The sequence below is a fragment of the Sander lucioperca genome, chromosome 20 (assembly GCF_008315115.2).
Source record: "Sander lucioperca isolate FBNREF2018 chromosome 20, SLUC_FBN_1.2, whole genome shotgun sequence".
Taxonomy (NCBI): Eukaryota; Metazoa; Chordata; class Actinopteri; order Perciformes; family Percidae; genus Sander; species Sander lucioperca.
This window is the reverse complement of record NC_050192.1, coordinates 10,450,464-10,466,313: the sequence shown is the minus strand read 5'-3', so window position 1 is coordinate 10,466,313 and position 15,850 is coordinate 10,450,464. Positions and strand designations below refer to the sequence as shown.

The 15,850-nt window shown below is 40.4% G+C and overlaps 1 protein-coding gene across 3 annotated transcripts in view; it reads right to left on the bottom strand.

Annotated features, from left to right (window-relative positions):
• plxna4 (plexin A4) overlaps nucleotides 1-15,850 on the bottom strand; it is a 252,928-nt gene that overhangs the window by 41,705 nt on the left and 195,373 nt on the right. For all 3 annotated transcript variants that reach the window (XM_035996329.1, XM_031313676.2, XM_035996330.1), the window contains exons 20-25: nucleotides 15,209-15,443; nucleotides 13,350-13,492; nucleotides 10,666-10,934; nucleotides 5,471-5,537; nucleotides 4,360-4,506; nucleotides 1,363-1,522 (exon numbers count right to left, since the gene is read on the bottom strand). In XM_035996329.1, the coding sequence (XP_035852222.1) occupies nucleotides 1,363-1,522; nucleotides 4,360-4,506; nucleotides 5,471-5,537; nucleotides 10,666-10,934; nucleotides 13,350-13,492; nucleotides 15,209-15,443 (1,021 nt within the window). The remainder of the gene's footprint in view (nucleotides 1-1,362; nucleotides 1,523-4,359; nucleotides 4,507-5,470; nucleotides 5,538-10,665; nucleotides 10,935-13,349; nucleotides 13,493-15,208; nucleotides 15,444-15,850) is intronic.

Here is a 15,850-nt window from a genome sequence, read left to right as displayed (position 1 = left end):
ACCTGTTTCCAGCAATCTAACAATCATCACCATAAATAGCACAAGACCAAGACATGCTAATCACAACAGCATGACTTGCAAATTACACAAATTGCATGTTGGATATGTACTGTATACACATGTTCTCTTGTAAGCATGCATTTACTCATCCTCCCTCTCCTACTCATACTTACAATCACACACATACAGATCGAGTGGCCAACTAACTGACAATTTCCAATTTCCTTTCATGATAAAACAATAACAGAACAACACATCCTGCCCAATGGGGGCAATAAAACAATTTTATCCAGGAGTGTCGTCAAAAGGCTAAACCAATCTCTTCACTTAGCTATCACACAGGCACATTCCCTACGGTAGCCCATCTTAAATCTAGGGTTGGTTATAAATATGCTATTACAAACACACAACAGGGGCCTAGAAAATCCATCTGGCAATATTAAACCATAAAAAGCACAGTGCATGGTGCAGAAACAGCCTGTAAATATCGGGAGACAAACAATCATGGATAATATTGTGCTCACAAGCATGCATGTCTGTGTACATGTACTGTACACAAACACACACACACACACACACACACACACACACACACACACACACACACACACAAGCTGTACCAAACCCGCTGATCACTAGATGTCTTGGAGAGAAGGTATATCATTGCACCCTTTCTTGGGAGTAATTTGCAAATATATTAGACCCAAGTTGGATACAATTGACATACCTAAGAAATACAATTACACAACTCAGGGAAAATAACTACATACTGCAGTTGCTCATAGGGGTCATAAATAGCAACAAAGTCATATATTCATATAATCAAGTCTTTCATACAAATCCTAACCTACTCGGAAAGAAAGAAAGAAAGAAAGAAAGAAAGAAAGAAAGAAAGAAAGAAAGAAAGAAAGAAAGGGCACTAGAGAAATGATTTTGTAGGGAAGAAATCACTAAGCGTCTCGATTGATTAGCTAATCAATCATCTGACTCAGACGCTAGTCGACAAGAGAGTCGATCAATGGGAAGTTTGGGGAGGGGAGAGACCAATCTCAGACATCTGAGCCAGGATGTCAAGTCTCCCGAGGTTGAAAAGAAAGCTACTTCTGTACTGTATATCTAAGAAGACTTGTACTTTTTAAGAGGGGCTGGGAAGAGTGGGGAAGCCTTGGGAAAAATCAATGAGTGTCTAAGTTCAGGCACATAGATGGGAAACACTGCATGGTTAGAAATGTTTTGACAAGCTGTTTGTAAATATCCCAATATCATGATATACATAAAAAAGGGCAAAACTCTTCAACAGCCAGTCATGACAGGACTAGACAGAAAAACATTATTTATATATAACAAGACAAAGATTTGTACCTAGGTCCATGTCGGAGGCTTTTAGACGGTGGGAGTGTGGGACGTTCTTGTAGATGGCATCCAGGATCTTCTCCTTCACCTGGCTGATGGTATCACAGTTCAGCACCTTCACCTGGATCTCTGGGCTTTTCTCATTCTCTGGATGGATGCAGTTCACCACCTTGAGCAGTAATAATCACAAGACTGCCACTGTAAGGTAAGGTGTAGCCTGAAATCTGTGGTATTATTTTTAATTCACTTAATTATCCAAAGACTCATAAAGATCGTGTATTGGACTGGTGCTGTTCCAGCTGCAAGATAACCTTTGACTCAACTCTCTCTGTGAACTTTCCTCTGTGGGTGAAGTTGAAACCATGAAGACAGTGAATTGACTGCTATTGGATAAAACATGTTTTAAATGTACTCCTCAACTTTCTTATAACCCAAAAATAATAACTAATGTCATCCTAATGCATTTCCAGATTTAAAACAGAAAAACACTCTAAATCAAGCATTTCGGCCCTTCTCGTTGACAAGGATTTGTCATAAGAATTTATGACAGAATGCCTGGCATGAGGGGGTATCTGTGAGAAAGTGCCTTTCACCTAGTTAACTTTGGAGAAACAGCCCTTTCCACCTCAGCAAAAAGGTTCACAACTGTATATCTCTTGATCAATCAAGCAACTCTGTGTTTTTCTTTGATCAACCAAAGCTAGCCTAATCAGGAAGCCACAGATAGTTATTCCTTTCCTTGTTGCCTTCCTAACTGTATCTTTTTGTTCCTATTCTTCCTACCCTCAGACATAGGTAATTACAATTCCTGACAAAATGCTTAACCAAGAATAGCAGAAAGCCGTTATTATTTTCAAGTATATAAATATGCATTGTAGTGTCCAAAGTCACAATACTTCTAGTATTCATGAAGAACTTCTGTTTCAAACTGCTAAATGTAGACTGATATAACCTTTTCATTGATTATATTTTATTATTCTGATTCCTAATGTCACAACTCTTGCTATTTTTGCCATGTCAAAAGTATGCTTACAAGAAGATGTATTATCAAAGAATTGCTTTAATGTGCTGATTAAATCTTTAACCCTTATAACCCTTGATGTATTAATGAATGTATACTATGCAAGATGTGTGTAAAGTGATGCTATTTAACCTTTCTTGTTTAGGTTATCTATAGGACATGTTATAATGTTAATTCAGTGTTATTATAAATTAGCGATGGGGAAATATAATGTTCTAAGCATACAAATTTTGTTTAATAACCATTCCTTTAGTTTCTCTAATAAAGAAGTTTGTAACTTAAAACTCCAAGAAGGATGAGAGAAGAAGTACTCTGCTCCTCCCTTTGAGGACAGCCCATCAGAAGCTGTCAGTTTAAAAGTTGACACCAACCACGATCTTGAGTTAGCTTCTTTTTTTGGCGGTAAGCTTGTTCGCCGTTTGCCTTCGCCGCTGTATTTTTGAGATTGAATGCTTTTTAAAGTTACTCTAAATTCAAACCTAAGACAAGCGTTTCAGTGATTTTGCGTCCATCAATTCAATTACCTTCGTTTTACAAATCTAAAGTTTTTTTTACAGAATCTTGGGTCAATGTACAGCTACGAACTCTATGGCTTTCGATTTGAGACTGAAATACTAAATCTTAATTGAAACATAATTGATGATTAAATTACGTTATACGTTAAATTTGATAATTTAATCCATTCAATTTGAGCGTCTTCGGCTCAGAAAACTCAAAGTGGTGCCCTATTTTCACGAGTGCAAATGATTATTAATTTATTAGTGATTAAAGATTAATATCCAATATTAATATCCGAAATCCAATACATGTGTAGATTATTTATGCTACAAAGGGGAGTTTGGCAGCAAACTGCCAGTGAAACACATCCCAAGTGTTGACTTTTGTTGTTTTAAAAGACAACCTTTGTCATATTTTACATGTGGAAAATATATTGTTTGTGTATCAATAGGAAAGGATTTTTGCAATATTTGTAACTGCAGTAGTCAACCTGGAAAGATAAAAACATATTTCCAAGTTGATTTAGTGCAAAGAATAAAGTGTGCTATATCTAATGCATGTTTAATCTTTTGTAGAGAAGATGTATGTGTGTTTTATGTGTAATGTTGTTTACGCTGTCGATTGGTACTCAATGGAACTGAAATAATGTTGTGCTCGCCAAAGGGCCTTTAAGTGAATTGCAGGAAAAGAAAGGTCATTCATCAAGGAAACTGCTTTTTCCTCAGAGCTTGAAGAGAGACAGCAATGTGCTACCTTAATTGATGAGCAGTAAACCAGCTAATTATACTATTATTATCATATTCATCAGTACTGTCTCCAGGTGTTGGTAGATTTACCCAAATTACAAGATGAGCACAAATACACATTACAAATTAGAGGGTTATGTGTTATCTTTCTATCTAAAAGTATGGTTTCTTGACATGGTATATTGTGGAAAAAGGTGGTAAGCGGAGTATTGGTGTTTCAGTTGTAAAAGGCCAGTCTGAAGCAAATTTCTAGGATGTTTTATGGTTTTGTCCCTATCACAGTTCACAATGGACACTGATAGAGTATTAAAAAAATCTGTTTTCCAGAATGCAGAGTACAAACAGATGTGACACTAGAAAAGAAAGACAGAAGGACTAAACAGTGTCAGAGTTTCCCCTGTGCAAACAAACATGTCAGAGTTGAGGAAAGACAACAACAGACAGACTCTGGGAATAAACGAGAGGTTCCAGAAGGAGAGAAGTTCAGCATCAGACATAGTATACACATGCATAGTCTCTTTCCTTCCTTCCCATCCCAAAGCCCTGCTCATTTCGGTGACAGCTCCAGTGAGCTCTTCACTCCTGTGCCCCATGCATGTCAAGCGCGACAACGACAACTTTATGTACCGTTGCTCATCTCATGACCGACAACCCATAACCACCCTTCTCTCCTCTTGTCCCTGAGAGCATATTAAGTGTCCCCGCTTAGCCCTTAGACCCCTGGGCCAGTGAACCCCTTACCAGCGTCTTGTAGTCAATCTGTTGTCTGATGAGCTTGTCCTCACTGAGCGAGTAGCGTGCCTCTCCTGTGATGGAGTCAATGGGGCCTTTCTCCATCTGCTGCTTGATGGCACAGAAGAGGGAGAAGAGAGGTTCGCCTGCACACTCCTGCAAAGAGATTTAGAGAGAGAGCAACAGAGAAAAAGTTGGGAGGGAGGAAGAAAACTTTGAAGCCATTGCTACACTTGATTCACTGACAGCAAAGTTTAAGATTTTGTAGTTGCTTTTTGTTATGTTTTCCAGGCTGCCTTTCCTCCAGAGTTGCTGAGCAAGACTAACTAATATCATGTCCTAAACTTTATCGTTCCCCTAAATTAAAGACAACTGTACCACCTATCAAAAAATAAACTTTGCTGAAAGGAAGCCAGAATTTGGTGAAGATTTAATGGATAAACAGTGAAAAATATAATAAAAAATTGAATCTTGACACCATCTTCTTCCCACCTGAAAATACTGTTGTTTATTAAACTGAAGAGATTGGCCTTTATCTTGTTTTTATTTCCCTCACTGCTGCAGTAAAGCGATGAGTGGAGATATTGAGGAGAAAAACATGATGATGATGGTGAACTTTCTTTGACTCAAAGCTGGAGAGGAGTGGTGGATCTTGCTTTTAGTGAATAGTGGCACCCTATGGAGTAGGTATGCCTCCTTAATACATGCTAGCTGAAAAAGGACAACAAATTCTCTAATGAATCTTAGAGGTAGTTCTGACAGGAAGACTGGCTTTTAATGGAGACTAGTAGATGCAAAAAATATTTAGTATAGAATACTAAATACTTAATAATACTTTAGAATAGTAATATTCATGTTCCAAATTATACCTTAAATAGAGCTCTGCTTTAGTTCAAAGTTTACATACTGCCATGAAGAAGTAGACTTCTTAGTTTATTTTTGAGCAAGTTTTACAGCCCCAAAAATACACGAGAGAGAATTAATGGATGTCAATCACAATTACTTGCTAAAGTATCCAATCAATTTGCAAATTTAAGCATAAAAAAACGTTGAGGCTAGAACTAAACTACTTGTGGAGCTTAAACTGTTCAGTAAAGTTGAAAACAAAAATTAGAGGTACCTTCAGAAACTTGTAGAGGAGGAATGTAAACCAGTTTGTCAGCATTTTCTCTGCAACAGACTCAGTCCTGCAAACATATAGACACAAAGCACATAATGATCATATGATCCCCCATGCTCTTATTACCATCATACATATTTAACGTTATCATATATTCTACTAAAATGATGTCCGCTGCTAATGAATAGGCTTTCGTTACACAAATATTTGCAAAGACAAGAATTGAGAGAGCCTTTGCACATATGATGGCCTTTGAGACAATCTTTCGGTTGGCTTTTATGCTCAGGCACGCCAAGGGCAGCTCATCTACGGCAGTGGGGATTTTAATATGAGAAAAAGCAATTAAAAGCCTTTATTTGATCCCAGTGGATTGATGTCGTTAGGGGCTGGAGCGGCTCTGTAATAACACTGGCCTCATTATCAAGCGCTCCCTTGCCTATTCACTGGACTAACACTCGATCCGTGCACAATAGAAAGTGAATGAATACATCTCCCTCTCTTTCTCCGCCTGGCATCCATGCTCCACTGGTGTGGCAAAATGGTGTGTCTCTGCGTTTGTGTGTGTGTGTGCGTATGTGTTGGCCTGGGCCAACAGTGTGATTGATCCCGTGTGAATGACTAATCTGCATACATAATAACAACAGCGGTGGTGGTGAGGGGAGAAAGAGGAGAGGAGAGGATCGGATATCCTTTGAAAACAATCTTTTTGACCAGCAGCATGGGTGTGTGCTTAATCTGTCAGAACACCTCAAACACACACACCCACACACCCCTCCCTCTGCTTTCAATAAGCAACTACCATAGGCATCAATATTTCAGGATTAGTGTTCTGTGTGTGTGTGTGTGTGTGTGTGTGTGTGTGTGTGTGTGTGTGTGTGTGTGTGTGTGTGTGTGTGTGTGTGCGCGTGCGTGTGTTTGTGTGTGTAGGTTTTGTCCCGTATTTCAGCTGCCACCTGCAGCCCTCCCACCTTTCACCATTCAGACAGCCTCTTTAAGGGACTCCACACTGAGGCATGAGGGGGATGATAATGTCCGCTGTGCCAGTGGGCTGGCCTGGCACCCCCCGCCAACACTGGCACAACACCTGGGGGGGATTAACTTCCTGCCTCTCACTGTGCCCGCACTTTTATATTGCCGCCCCTCTCACCCTTCCTCCGTCCACAGATCCAAGGGTCAACAAGGTCACTTTTCATCTTTTCTTTCATGTGTTCTTGCTAGCTTCCTCCCTCCCTCTGGCTTCCCCACTCTGGATCCTGTAATCATACACACTTCCAAATCCTCTCCATTTCCACAAATGTAGCCCATCTATCAAAGGGATGAAAGAAGCATGGAGAAAGGAGGAGGTGCACAGGAAAGGAAGCAGGGAGGGAGCAGTAGGAAAGGAAAATGAAGAAATGAATGCGAATAAATGGCTTGGCTGAGTCTTCCCTGCACTTTTATTCTTTTAAACTTCTCTTTCCTTACTCACTTCCAATAGATTGTGTTTTTGTGTGCCTGTGTAAGTGAACAAGTGTGGCGCTGTTTTAAGGCTAGCGTGCAAAAAGCACAAATTAATCCCACTGTGTATGTATTCAGAAATTACCATGTGTGCGGACTTTATTGTGTGTGTGTGTGTGTGTGTGTGTGTGTGTGTGTGTGTGTGTGTGTGTGTGTGTGTGCTTCTGGCAGCAGGTGCCGGCCCTGCTGCAATAAGAAGTCTTGGCACGGCCTCGCCAATTTGCTTATGCTCATTCTCGATCACAGCACAGTGTATTGAGAACAAGGATACAAATGGCACTGTGACAGAGCTGCTTTAAGATCTAAAGTTAGCATTGGGTATTACAAGTTTCAAACAATGTTCTCCAAACCTCTCCTCAGCTGCTACTCAAAACACAGTGCAACCTATGTTTGGGTTAATGCAATGAAATGTGCCGTGGCATGTTGGCATTGTCAGCCTTGCCTACTTGGCAGCTGGTCAGAGGGGCAGTGGGCATCGAGAATGATCTAGAGCAGAGGGGACCTGGCAGTGCTTAGTTCCCCCTGATTACTGAGGTAGGGTTGAAAGGAATTCGTGCTTCATCACACATTTAACATTTTGGTCGGCCATTGCTGCCAGTAAAATGTATTTATGTATCTGCATAAAATGGGCACTTTCTGAAAAACTGTTCCTTCCTGGAGAACTGTGAATCTTTGATGGTAAATGTGAGCATAAAATCTACCACAACAAAGCCACCATCTTACAGTTCTACTGTAAGTAATAATCAATCAAAGATAAATCTGTCCTGCCTCTGTCCTTTACTGATATTTCTTTGATTTACACTTAAGAATGATCCCTCACTGCAATGCAATTTCTTGCAGATATTTTGTGGATTAATGTCAAATGTTTTTTTTCCCAGTAATCAAAGTAGCATCTTCAAATGCTTATTTTGTTTGACCAACAATTTCTCACATTTAAGAAGCTGCAACCAGAGTGTGTTTTGTTATGTTATGTCATGTTATGTTCAGTAACATAAAAAAACAAAGAGATTAAAAAGAAGTGAAGGCAGCTGTGTTAACCAAACATGTAAGAGAGTCTTGCCTGGTTTCAGTCACATGTTAGAACAGCACAGCTTGAGATCAGACATTTCTTTACCTCCTGGTGAGGAAGATTGGTCATCATATCAGTGTCAAACACTATGTGTCACAGTGACGGCTAACTGCAGACACCGACTTGTTGATGCATACATGCACATGCAGACATTTATTCGGTCTATTTTACCCTGTGTGATGATTGTGTGTCTGCGTTGGAGCCAAAGCAAGGTTGTAATCAACGCAAGAACATATTGGGCTTTCATATTTTGAACAATATCAAAACTGCTATTTTGACACAACAACTGCAGCCAAACTAAACTTAAGGCTATGCATGATGGGATGAGGGATGGTGGCAGGGGGAGGCGAGTGAGAGGTGGAGGAATGGAGGGAAAAGAGGAGATACAGGAGGAAAATGCAGCAAGGAATACGACAGATGGTTGTGGAAGGCTCTCGTTAGTTAGCTTGCCTGGTGGTTGTGTTTCAGAACAGGTTGAGATGGGACAGATGGAAGGATGTGTGTTTGTGTGTGGAGAGACAGGAAAAAGACACACACACACACACACACACACACACACACACACGTAAACACAGACTTCTTGGAAGAGGAGGCAGTGGGTAGCCATGCTCAGATGCTGTGCCAGAGACACCCTGCTCACACACTTTAAGCATTGATTTAGCAATCAAGAAAACAGGGGAGGGGAGGAAGAGAAGGGAATATAGATTGAGAGAGCGGGTATAAGAAGAGGAAGAGAGAGATAAAGATGGTGACGGGGTGACACAAGTTACACAAGCTTCAGAACTGAAGACAAATAGAGGAGAGAGTGGAGGAAAGTGAGCAGAGGCAGGTAGTGAGGGAAAATAACACTCAAAATGAGCAAACGTGGTGAAAGAAAGAAAGAAAAAAAGGGAGAGAACAGATAGAAGAAATTAAGGGGAAGAAGAAGAGAGGTAGGGGTGCTACTGTATCTTTACAGACAAGATTAAGCTTCATCTTCACAGCCTCATGCCTGTGTATCTGGGCTAGTTTCCGCTGCTATACAAGGACACGCCAGTCAGCCCACACTATAGGGTGGCGTAGCTTGATCACACTGCCTCATCAGATCTGAAATGCATGCTGGGATGTTGAAGGACTAACAAGCGCATCCAAGGAGGAAGAATGACACAAAGAAAGTGGCAATCACAATCATGTGTATGACAAATAGGCAATCAAACTGCATGTGCATTTGTTGTAAACGTGCGCTCTCTCCAGTGCTGGCTGAATGCGATGGCGTTCCCCCTAGGTTTTCCTTCTCCCTCACCTTTGATGACAATGGAGGAGGAAGAGAAGGAATGTGGAGTGAAAGTGTGATCCAAGACAGGGTGTTGTATTTGGACTGTGCTTGAAGAACAGTTGTTGGTTTGTTCTAAATGTACTATCAAATCCAATTCTGACAAGACATAAATCAACATTATCTAGGTAGAGCACATACAAGGCACTAGTGAGATGGAACCTCAGTGATCAAAGAGCTGATTTTACTACTTGCCTCCATGGCCCAGCAGTCAGCTTTCCTTGGTGACACAGCTTTAAGTGTCTTCATTGTCCTTGACTACCTCTCCCTGTCTCTGCTCTACATGCCATCTCTTGTGTTGTATCTAGTGCCAGGAACAGCAGTTACTCCATTGTTTAGTGGCTGCACCATGTTCGGTGAGCTCTGGTTGCAATTAATCATGCCTCCTGCCCAGACAGCATTAATCTCTCTCTGCATCACCAAGTAGCGTCTAAACATGCTTTCATGAGATGAATATACCCACTGTCTTTTGGATGGTACGAGGACAGCATTCATTTAAGTCCTCTTCGCATAATATACTGTATTCTTGTCGTATTTGTGTGGATTTACTGGTAAAGAGGTTTTAGCCGGAGGGAAAATTTTTATTTTAATTGAAATGAGGCAGACAAATTAATTTGTGACATGCCTGCCAAATCATCTGGGGGTGTCAAGACTTGACCTACGACCCCCAAGCAAAATGACATACAATACCATGTGTATATAGATAAAGACATACATGCACAAATCACACACACATTCACATACACAACAGCTGTGAGGAAGCCGGTTTACTTAAGTAACCATAATCATCACATTTACCAAACACTGCGGGCAGGAAGCATAATCACATACAGTGCCGTGTTCAAGTGCATGCCATTAAAGCTTTGACTACAAATCCAAGGGAGTGTGAGCTTTCACAGTTCTCCCTTTTTTTTTTCTTCTCTTGAGCTATTCACTGCTAATTAATCATAATTATTTTGCTAATGATGTGCATGGCTATGCACTCTGGTGTCTCTGAGACAGAGCCAGCAATTCAAGGTCACAGGAGTTAATCCAAACATGTCACAGATACGGACAGAGGCACAGATAGAGTAGCATATCCTGTCCTTGATAGTAAGTTCAGAGAGTTAAGTGTGGCAGTTGGTCAGTGTTTAAATATGTAGCTTAGACTTTTTATAAGTGGGAACAAGAAGGAGAGAAATTTGGTTAGACAGTTGCAGTGCAGCAAAGCAATTACTTCAAAAATGGTCACTACCAGCTGTGTTATATTGGGCACTTGTTGGACAGTGATTGGAGTAAAGTTAATCTTGGCACTTCTTTCTTGTGCCTTGTTCTCACCTGCGGAGCAGCAGCTTGGGGTGGTTCTTGCTCTCAAGGTTGCGGTCTATGAGGTCGGACAGCAAGTGCTTTAGGACATCAGTGGCATACTCCAACTTGCTCTGCAGCACTGTCATGATAAGTGAGGCCACGTTGCCACGGTCCCTCATGGAGAAACCACGCTGGGCCTCAAGAGTGCGAATAAAACACAGCAGGAAGACCTTGTTGTTAATGAGCTGGCCGAAGAGCTTCAGCCCCTTCTCCACTTGCTCCTGGCGGTAGCCTGGCACCTGTGAGGAATTTGACGGAGACACATTAAAAATAAGGAGGTAAAAAAAGTACAGATTTGTGTGGCACATTCAAGGCCATGTCACATAGACCAAATTAGTCATCAGTTCAACTAAATGTAATATTAGCTCTCTGACTCCCTAATCAAATGCTTTAATCTTTATAAATATATAGTAGTAATATATAAAAGCAATGCATACATTCACCTTCATAAATAAGGATGGAAAGAGAGAAAGAAAGAAAATGAGAGAAAGAAAAAAGGATCTAGGGAGATGAGGAGTTTAACATCTTCCAGCTTTTGTTACATTTAGTCTGAAGGTTGAGAATAAAGGCAGGAAAACACTAAGCCTCTAGAGTGAATGTACAGTATATTATTTCGATGGTGCTGTGTTCCACACTAATGCAAGTAGAAAGGGAGTGCAGTGATGTGAATTCCCCTCGCCTGAGCCCAGATTGTCCCTGCACCATTTATACTAGTCACTTGACACACATGCTTTCCTTCTCATTTTTTTTCATAAATAGCACCTATTGAGATTGTTTTTTTTATCTGTCAAGAGCACTTGTGGTAAGACAGCATCTCTTTGTACCCAATGCAGCTGTCAACCAGCATATGTTCTGTCTTTTACCTTTCCTGGAGGAACCCTTTGTAATCTGCTGGGAGCTATTGTTAAGTTGCAATTCTAATTTCATACCGCCTGACAAGATGGGTACAATGTTGTGTGTGCATGTGTGTGATGAACGTTAGCATTTGCCTTTTTTGTGCTTATACAGTACAAGTGTATGAATACAGACACACGTGGAAATTTGGGCAAACTCTGAATTGTGTGTGCATGATGTGCATTTTCTGCCTTTTTTATCTACCCCTACTATCCCAACAAATATGTTGTACAGTACCGTAACACAAACATGTTTAACATGTCTCCTAGGATTATGGAGACAGTGCATAAAAACAACAAAATGTCCTGACTATAGTGTCACTGGAATATTTAAGTTTGGCAGGCTCACATGTGAAGCAGTAAAACGGCAATGACTGCTGAAATGAAATTGTTTCCGTAAAGATCAAGAGGTAAGTGGGAAATATAATGACAGGAAAAAAATCATACAAAAGCAGCAAGCAAAATGGGATTCAGTTGTAAAGTAAAATTGTTGGGGAAATAAATTGTAGAGGCAAGGAAGTGATTTTGACTGCTAAGAATAAACCTTAACAGTTACAAGGAACAAATAAAATGTCAATAAGCTTTATTGAGCTGACACATGCCAGACTATATCTTAATTCTATTCTATGTTATTCTCGCAGAGTGCTCGCTATGTTTTTTTATATTTCAGTACTAAGCATATCCCATTATTTCAGTAAACCTAGACAAACTTCTTATCACCTGTGCTATTTCTAACTGCCTACAACTCACAATCAAAAACTTGACTTTAAATTCTCTCACACATCAATAACAATTAAGCAGCCATCAACCGCCTAAGACAAGCCTGCTGCTTTTTTCATTAGGCTCTTTTCCACATTATACTCCTCATACAGTTTGACATTTATACCAATTAAAACATAATTAATATTGCTTATTACTGGGAAATTCTCATCAGTGATAGAGTGGCCAACCCTGGGGGCAGTGAAATGGGGGTCCATCATTCTCTTAATGGAACAAGACGACCTGCTCAATTATGGCTGTCTATCAATGTCACCACTGGGGATAAATGACTTGATTTTTTTCTTTTGCTTTTCTCCTGCTGATTGACTTTTAATTTGTTTTTGAGGTGGAGAGAGAAAACGGAGCAGCGTCTCATACCGTTTGAGTTATTAATGAGAGCACGCTCCTGATTTGAGGGCTGCCTTGTTTGTTTTTTGAAAAAAGTGTTGTTGTCTGGCGTCAAAAGGCTTTTGTTTACCAGACAGCAACACAAACAACATTGGCGTCAATTTCACCTACTGTGACCCACCGCATTGTTAATTTGCTTGTTCATTTTGCTCTCATTTTAAATAAGGCTAATTGCATTGAGATTGTTATTTGAGAGGGACTGAAGAACTGGTAAACACACTTGTGTTATTTGCACTATTAAAATTGAATGCGAAATTGGTATCAACTTCTTATACCTAGCTGTCCTCTTGAATTCCTAAGAAATGCTGATCAACACAACTAATGGAATATCTATTTAATGGAAATGCTGCAAATATCAAATGCCCTCAAGCATGTTAGTGAAGAACTTGATTTTGATGCCCTATGTACAAGGAAGTTTTCCTGTGTCATAAATAAAAATCACCACAATCTGTAGCATGCATAATCTAAATATTGTTTTAGTATTAAGTCAAGCACTGTTTTAGTCAATTACAAGGTGTTCCTTTATTAAAACAGACACTGACTTAAGGGGGCACACTCAGTATGTAATACAATTTAAATATCAGTGAGCCATACCTCCAGATCTCGGAGTACAGGATGTTCCTCTATGCCTGGGAAGAGGACCCTCATGGTGTAGGTCCTGTAGTCCAAGAAGGGGATTCCTGCTCCATCTAGATCACTGGTTAGCTCATGGATGTCAGTCTGGAGCTCTGCAAAAGCTGATGGATAAACCAGATACACAAACCAGTTATTTTTCTATAGCAAAACAGTTAGCTTATTATAGTACAGTATTTTTATGGAACCTTTGATCTCAGATAGTTTACAGTCAACTGATCAGTTTCTTAGACATGTACATATAAAATGATAGTTTACTGTGAGTTGGTAGACAGTGAGGGTTCCAAAGTAGTTTTAATTTGGGAATCTACTATAACGATATCTATAAAGATCCTAATTTGCTTACTTACGTACTTAAAAAGTACTTCCTAGGACGATTATATTTACCTACTAATTGTTGGAATGACATTAGAATACCTTCATTATACTAGTCTTTTATTTTACTTAGTCACTTATCTATCCAATGTTTGAATCCCATATCACATCTCCCTGGTCTAAAACTACTGTAGCGACTTCTTTGCAACCTCCATAAGCCGCCGAGAGGCTGAGTCAGGGAACAATCACCTGTATGACGTGCTGTTAGAATAATTCAGATCCACTCTGAGATATGCTTTCAAGGATGTATTGTTCATTTAAAGGTCGGAAAAAACAACAAGAAACAAAATCCAATTGCCTGAAAAATACTGCAAAAAGGTGAACGTAGATGTGGAGAAACTTGCGGTCAACAGAAAATGCAAAAACCCAAGCTCACCCCCTCTCTAGTGTCCGCAATGCAGGTGTTCAGGTCTATAAATAGACTGATTATTGTGAGACCAACCTAGAGCTGAAGATCTTTGCCCGAACCCGACTGGACCCGACGGGACCCGACGGGTTCGGTCGGGTTCGGTCTTCATTTCTATCGGGCTCGGGCCGGGCTCGGGCTTTCGCTCCTGGTTGCGCAGTAAACGAGCGGTCAGGTGATGCGTTTCGATTAGCGTGTAAATGGATCCTGAGGAGGTGAAACAGAGGCTGGCTTCTGGAGGACTTATTTTATTTCTTTGTTCCAACTTCCAACTGGCCGATAGCCTCCGTTAGTCATGAATAAATTATGTTAAAAAATGTATAAATTACTCATTCTTGACGGAAGACAAAAGAGCTGTGTGCGTGCGGCGCAGTCTCTTTTTTCTTTCTCTCCCTTTTCCGCCGAGTGGTGCGTGTGCCCGCTCGCGGTGTGAAGAGCTATTCTCTGACATGCGCTCTAATCACTGCTGATAGACGGCCTTTTGTACAGTCGGGCTGTGAACGGGTTCCGGCTTTTAAAAATCTGTCAATCAAAATGTACTGGTCGGGCTCGGGCCGAATTCTGTCGGGCTCAGGCCTTGTCGGGCCGAACTTTTAAGGCCCGATTACAGCTCTAGACCAACCCCTATGATGTCCTACGTTACGTAATAGGTGAAAACTATAAACCATAAACAAACATAATATACATGGCTCCTATAACTATTATTTCCCCCAAGACAGTTTACAGACCCTATTTTTAACTCACTCATCAACAAGTTCACTCTACAACTCTACTTTTAGTTCTGTCAAACGTGATAAGCTTCACACAATATATGGATTCCATAATCAAATGTTACAATTCTTAACAGAGCTGTAAATAGAAAACACTTTTCACAAGATAAAGACTGTGAGATTTGACATTTTGTTCTGAACAAGTGTGCTTGTTTAAACAGAGTAAATAAATAATTCAAAAGGTTTTCAAGGTAAAGTTAATTGGATCTATTGAGGAAGAAACTCTCCTCCATATAACCTACTAATACACATCAGCATCAACCTCTTACCCTCTTTGCACTCTAGAGCCACACGTGACTCAAGGTTGTCCATCTGCATCTGCAGCCTCTTCAAGGTCAGGTCACTTTCACGGGACTTGCGCTTGTAGGCAATGAGAACCACCACTATAAAAAGGATGAGCAGGGCACCGGCAGCAGCAATGCCAATGATTGCCGTGCTGCTGAGCGGGCTGTCGGACGTGATGTGGACCACACCTGGGGAAAATTCGATACCACCCACACGTGCCTTGTGATGGTAGAAGATAAAGAGGCATATTAATTAATGAATGCATGTACTGTACATAAATACAGTTTACTTCCTTGAAAGGTATTTATAAGGAAGGGCCATTAAACGTGGTTTAGTATACCAGAGCTAATATCAGAGAAGAGTTTCACATAAATATCACTGATTTGACCCTTAGAAAGGGAGACATCAGTGGCAATTGAGCTAAGAACTATAGTGTCCCATAAGGCAAAACATATCACAAATATTTTTGAACCATACCATTATATTGCTTCTGTGAATCCCTTTTAGGTCTATAAAGCATTTGTCTGTCTTCTAAATCAAGATCAAAAGGCCAGACAGACAGACAGACAGACAGACAGCCATACATATTGATTTGCTATTTAAATGTGTACACACTTCTGTTTATT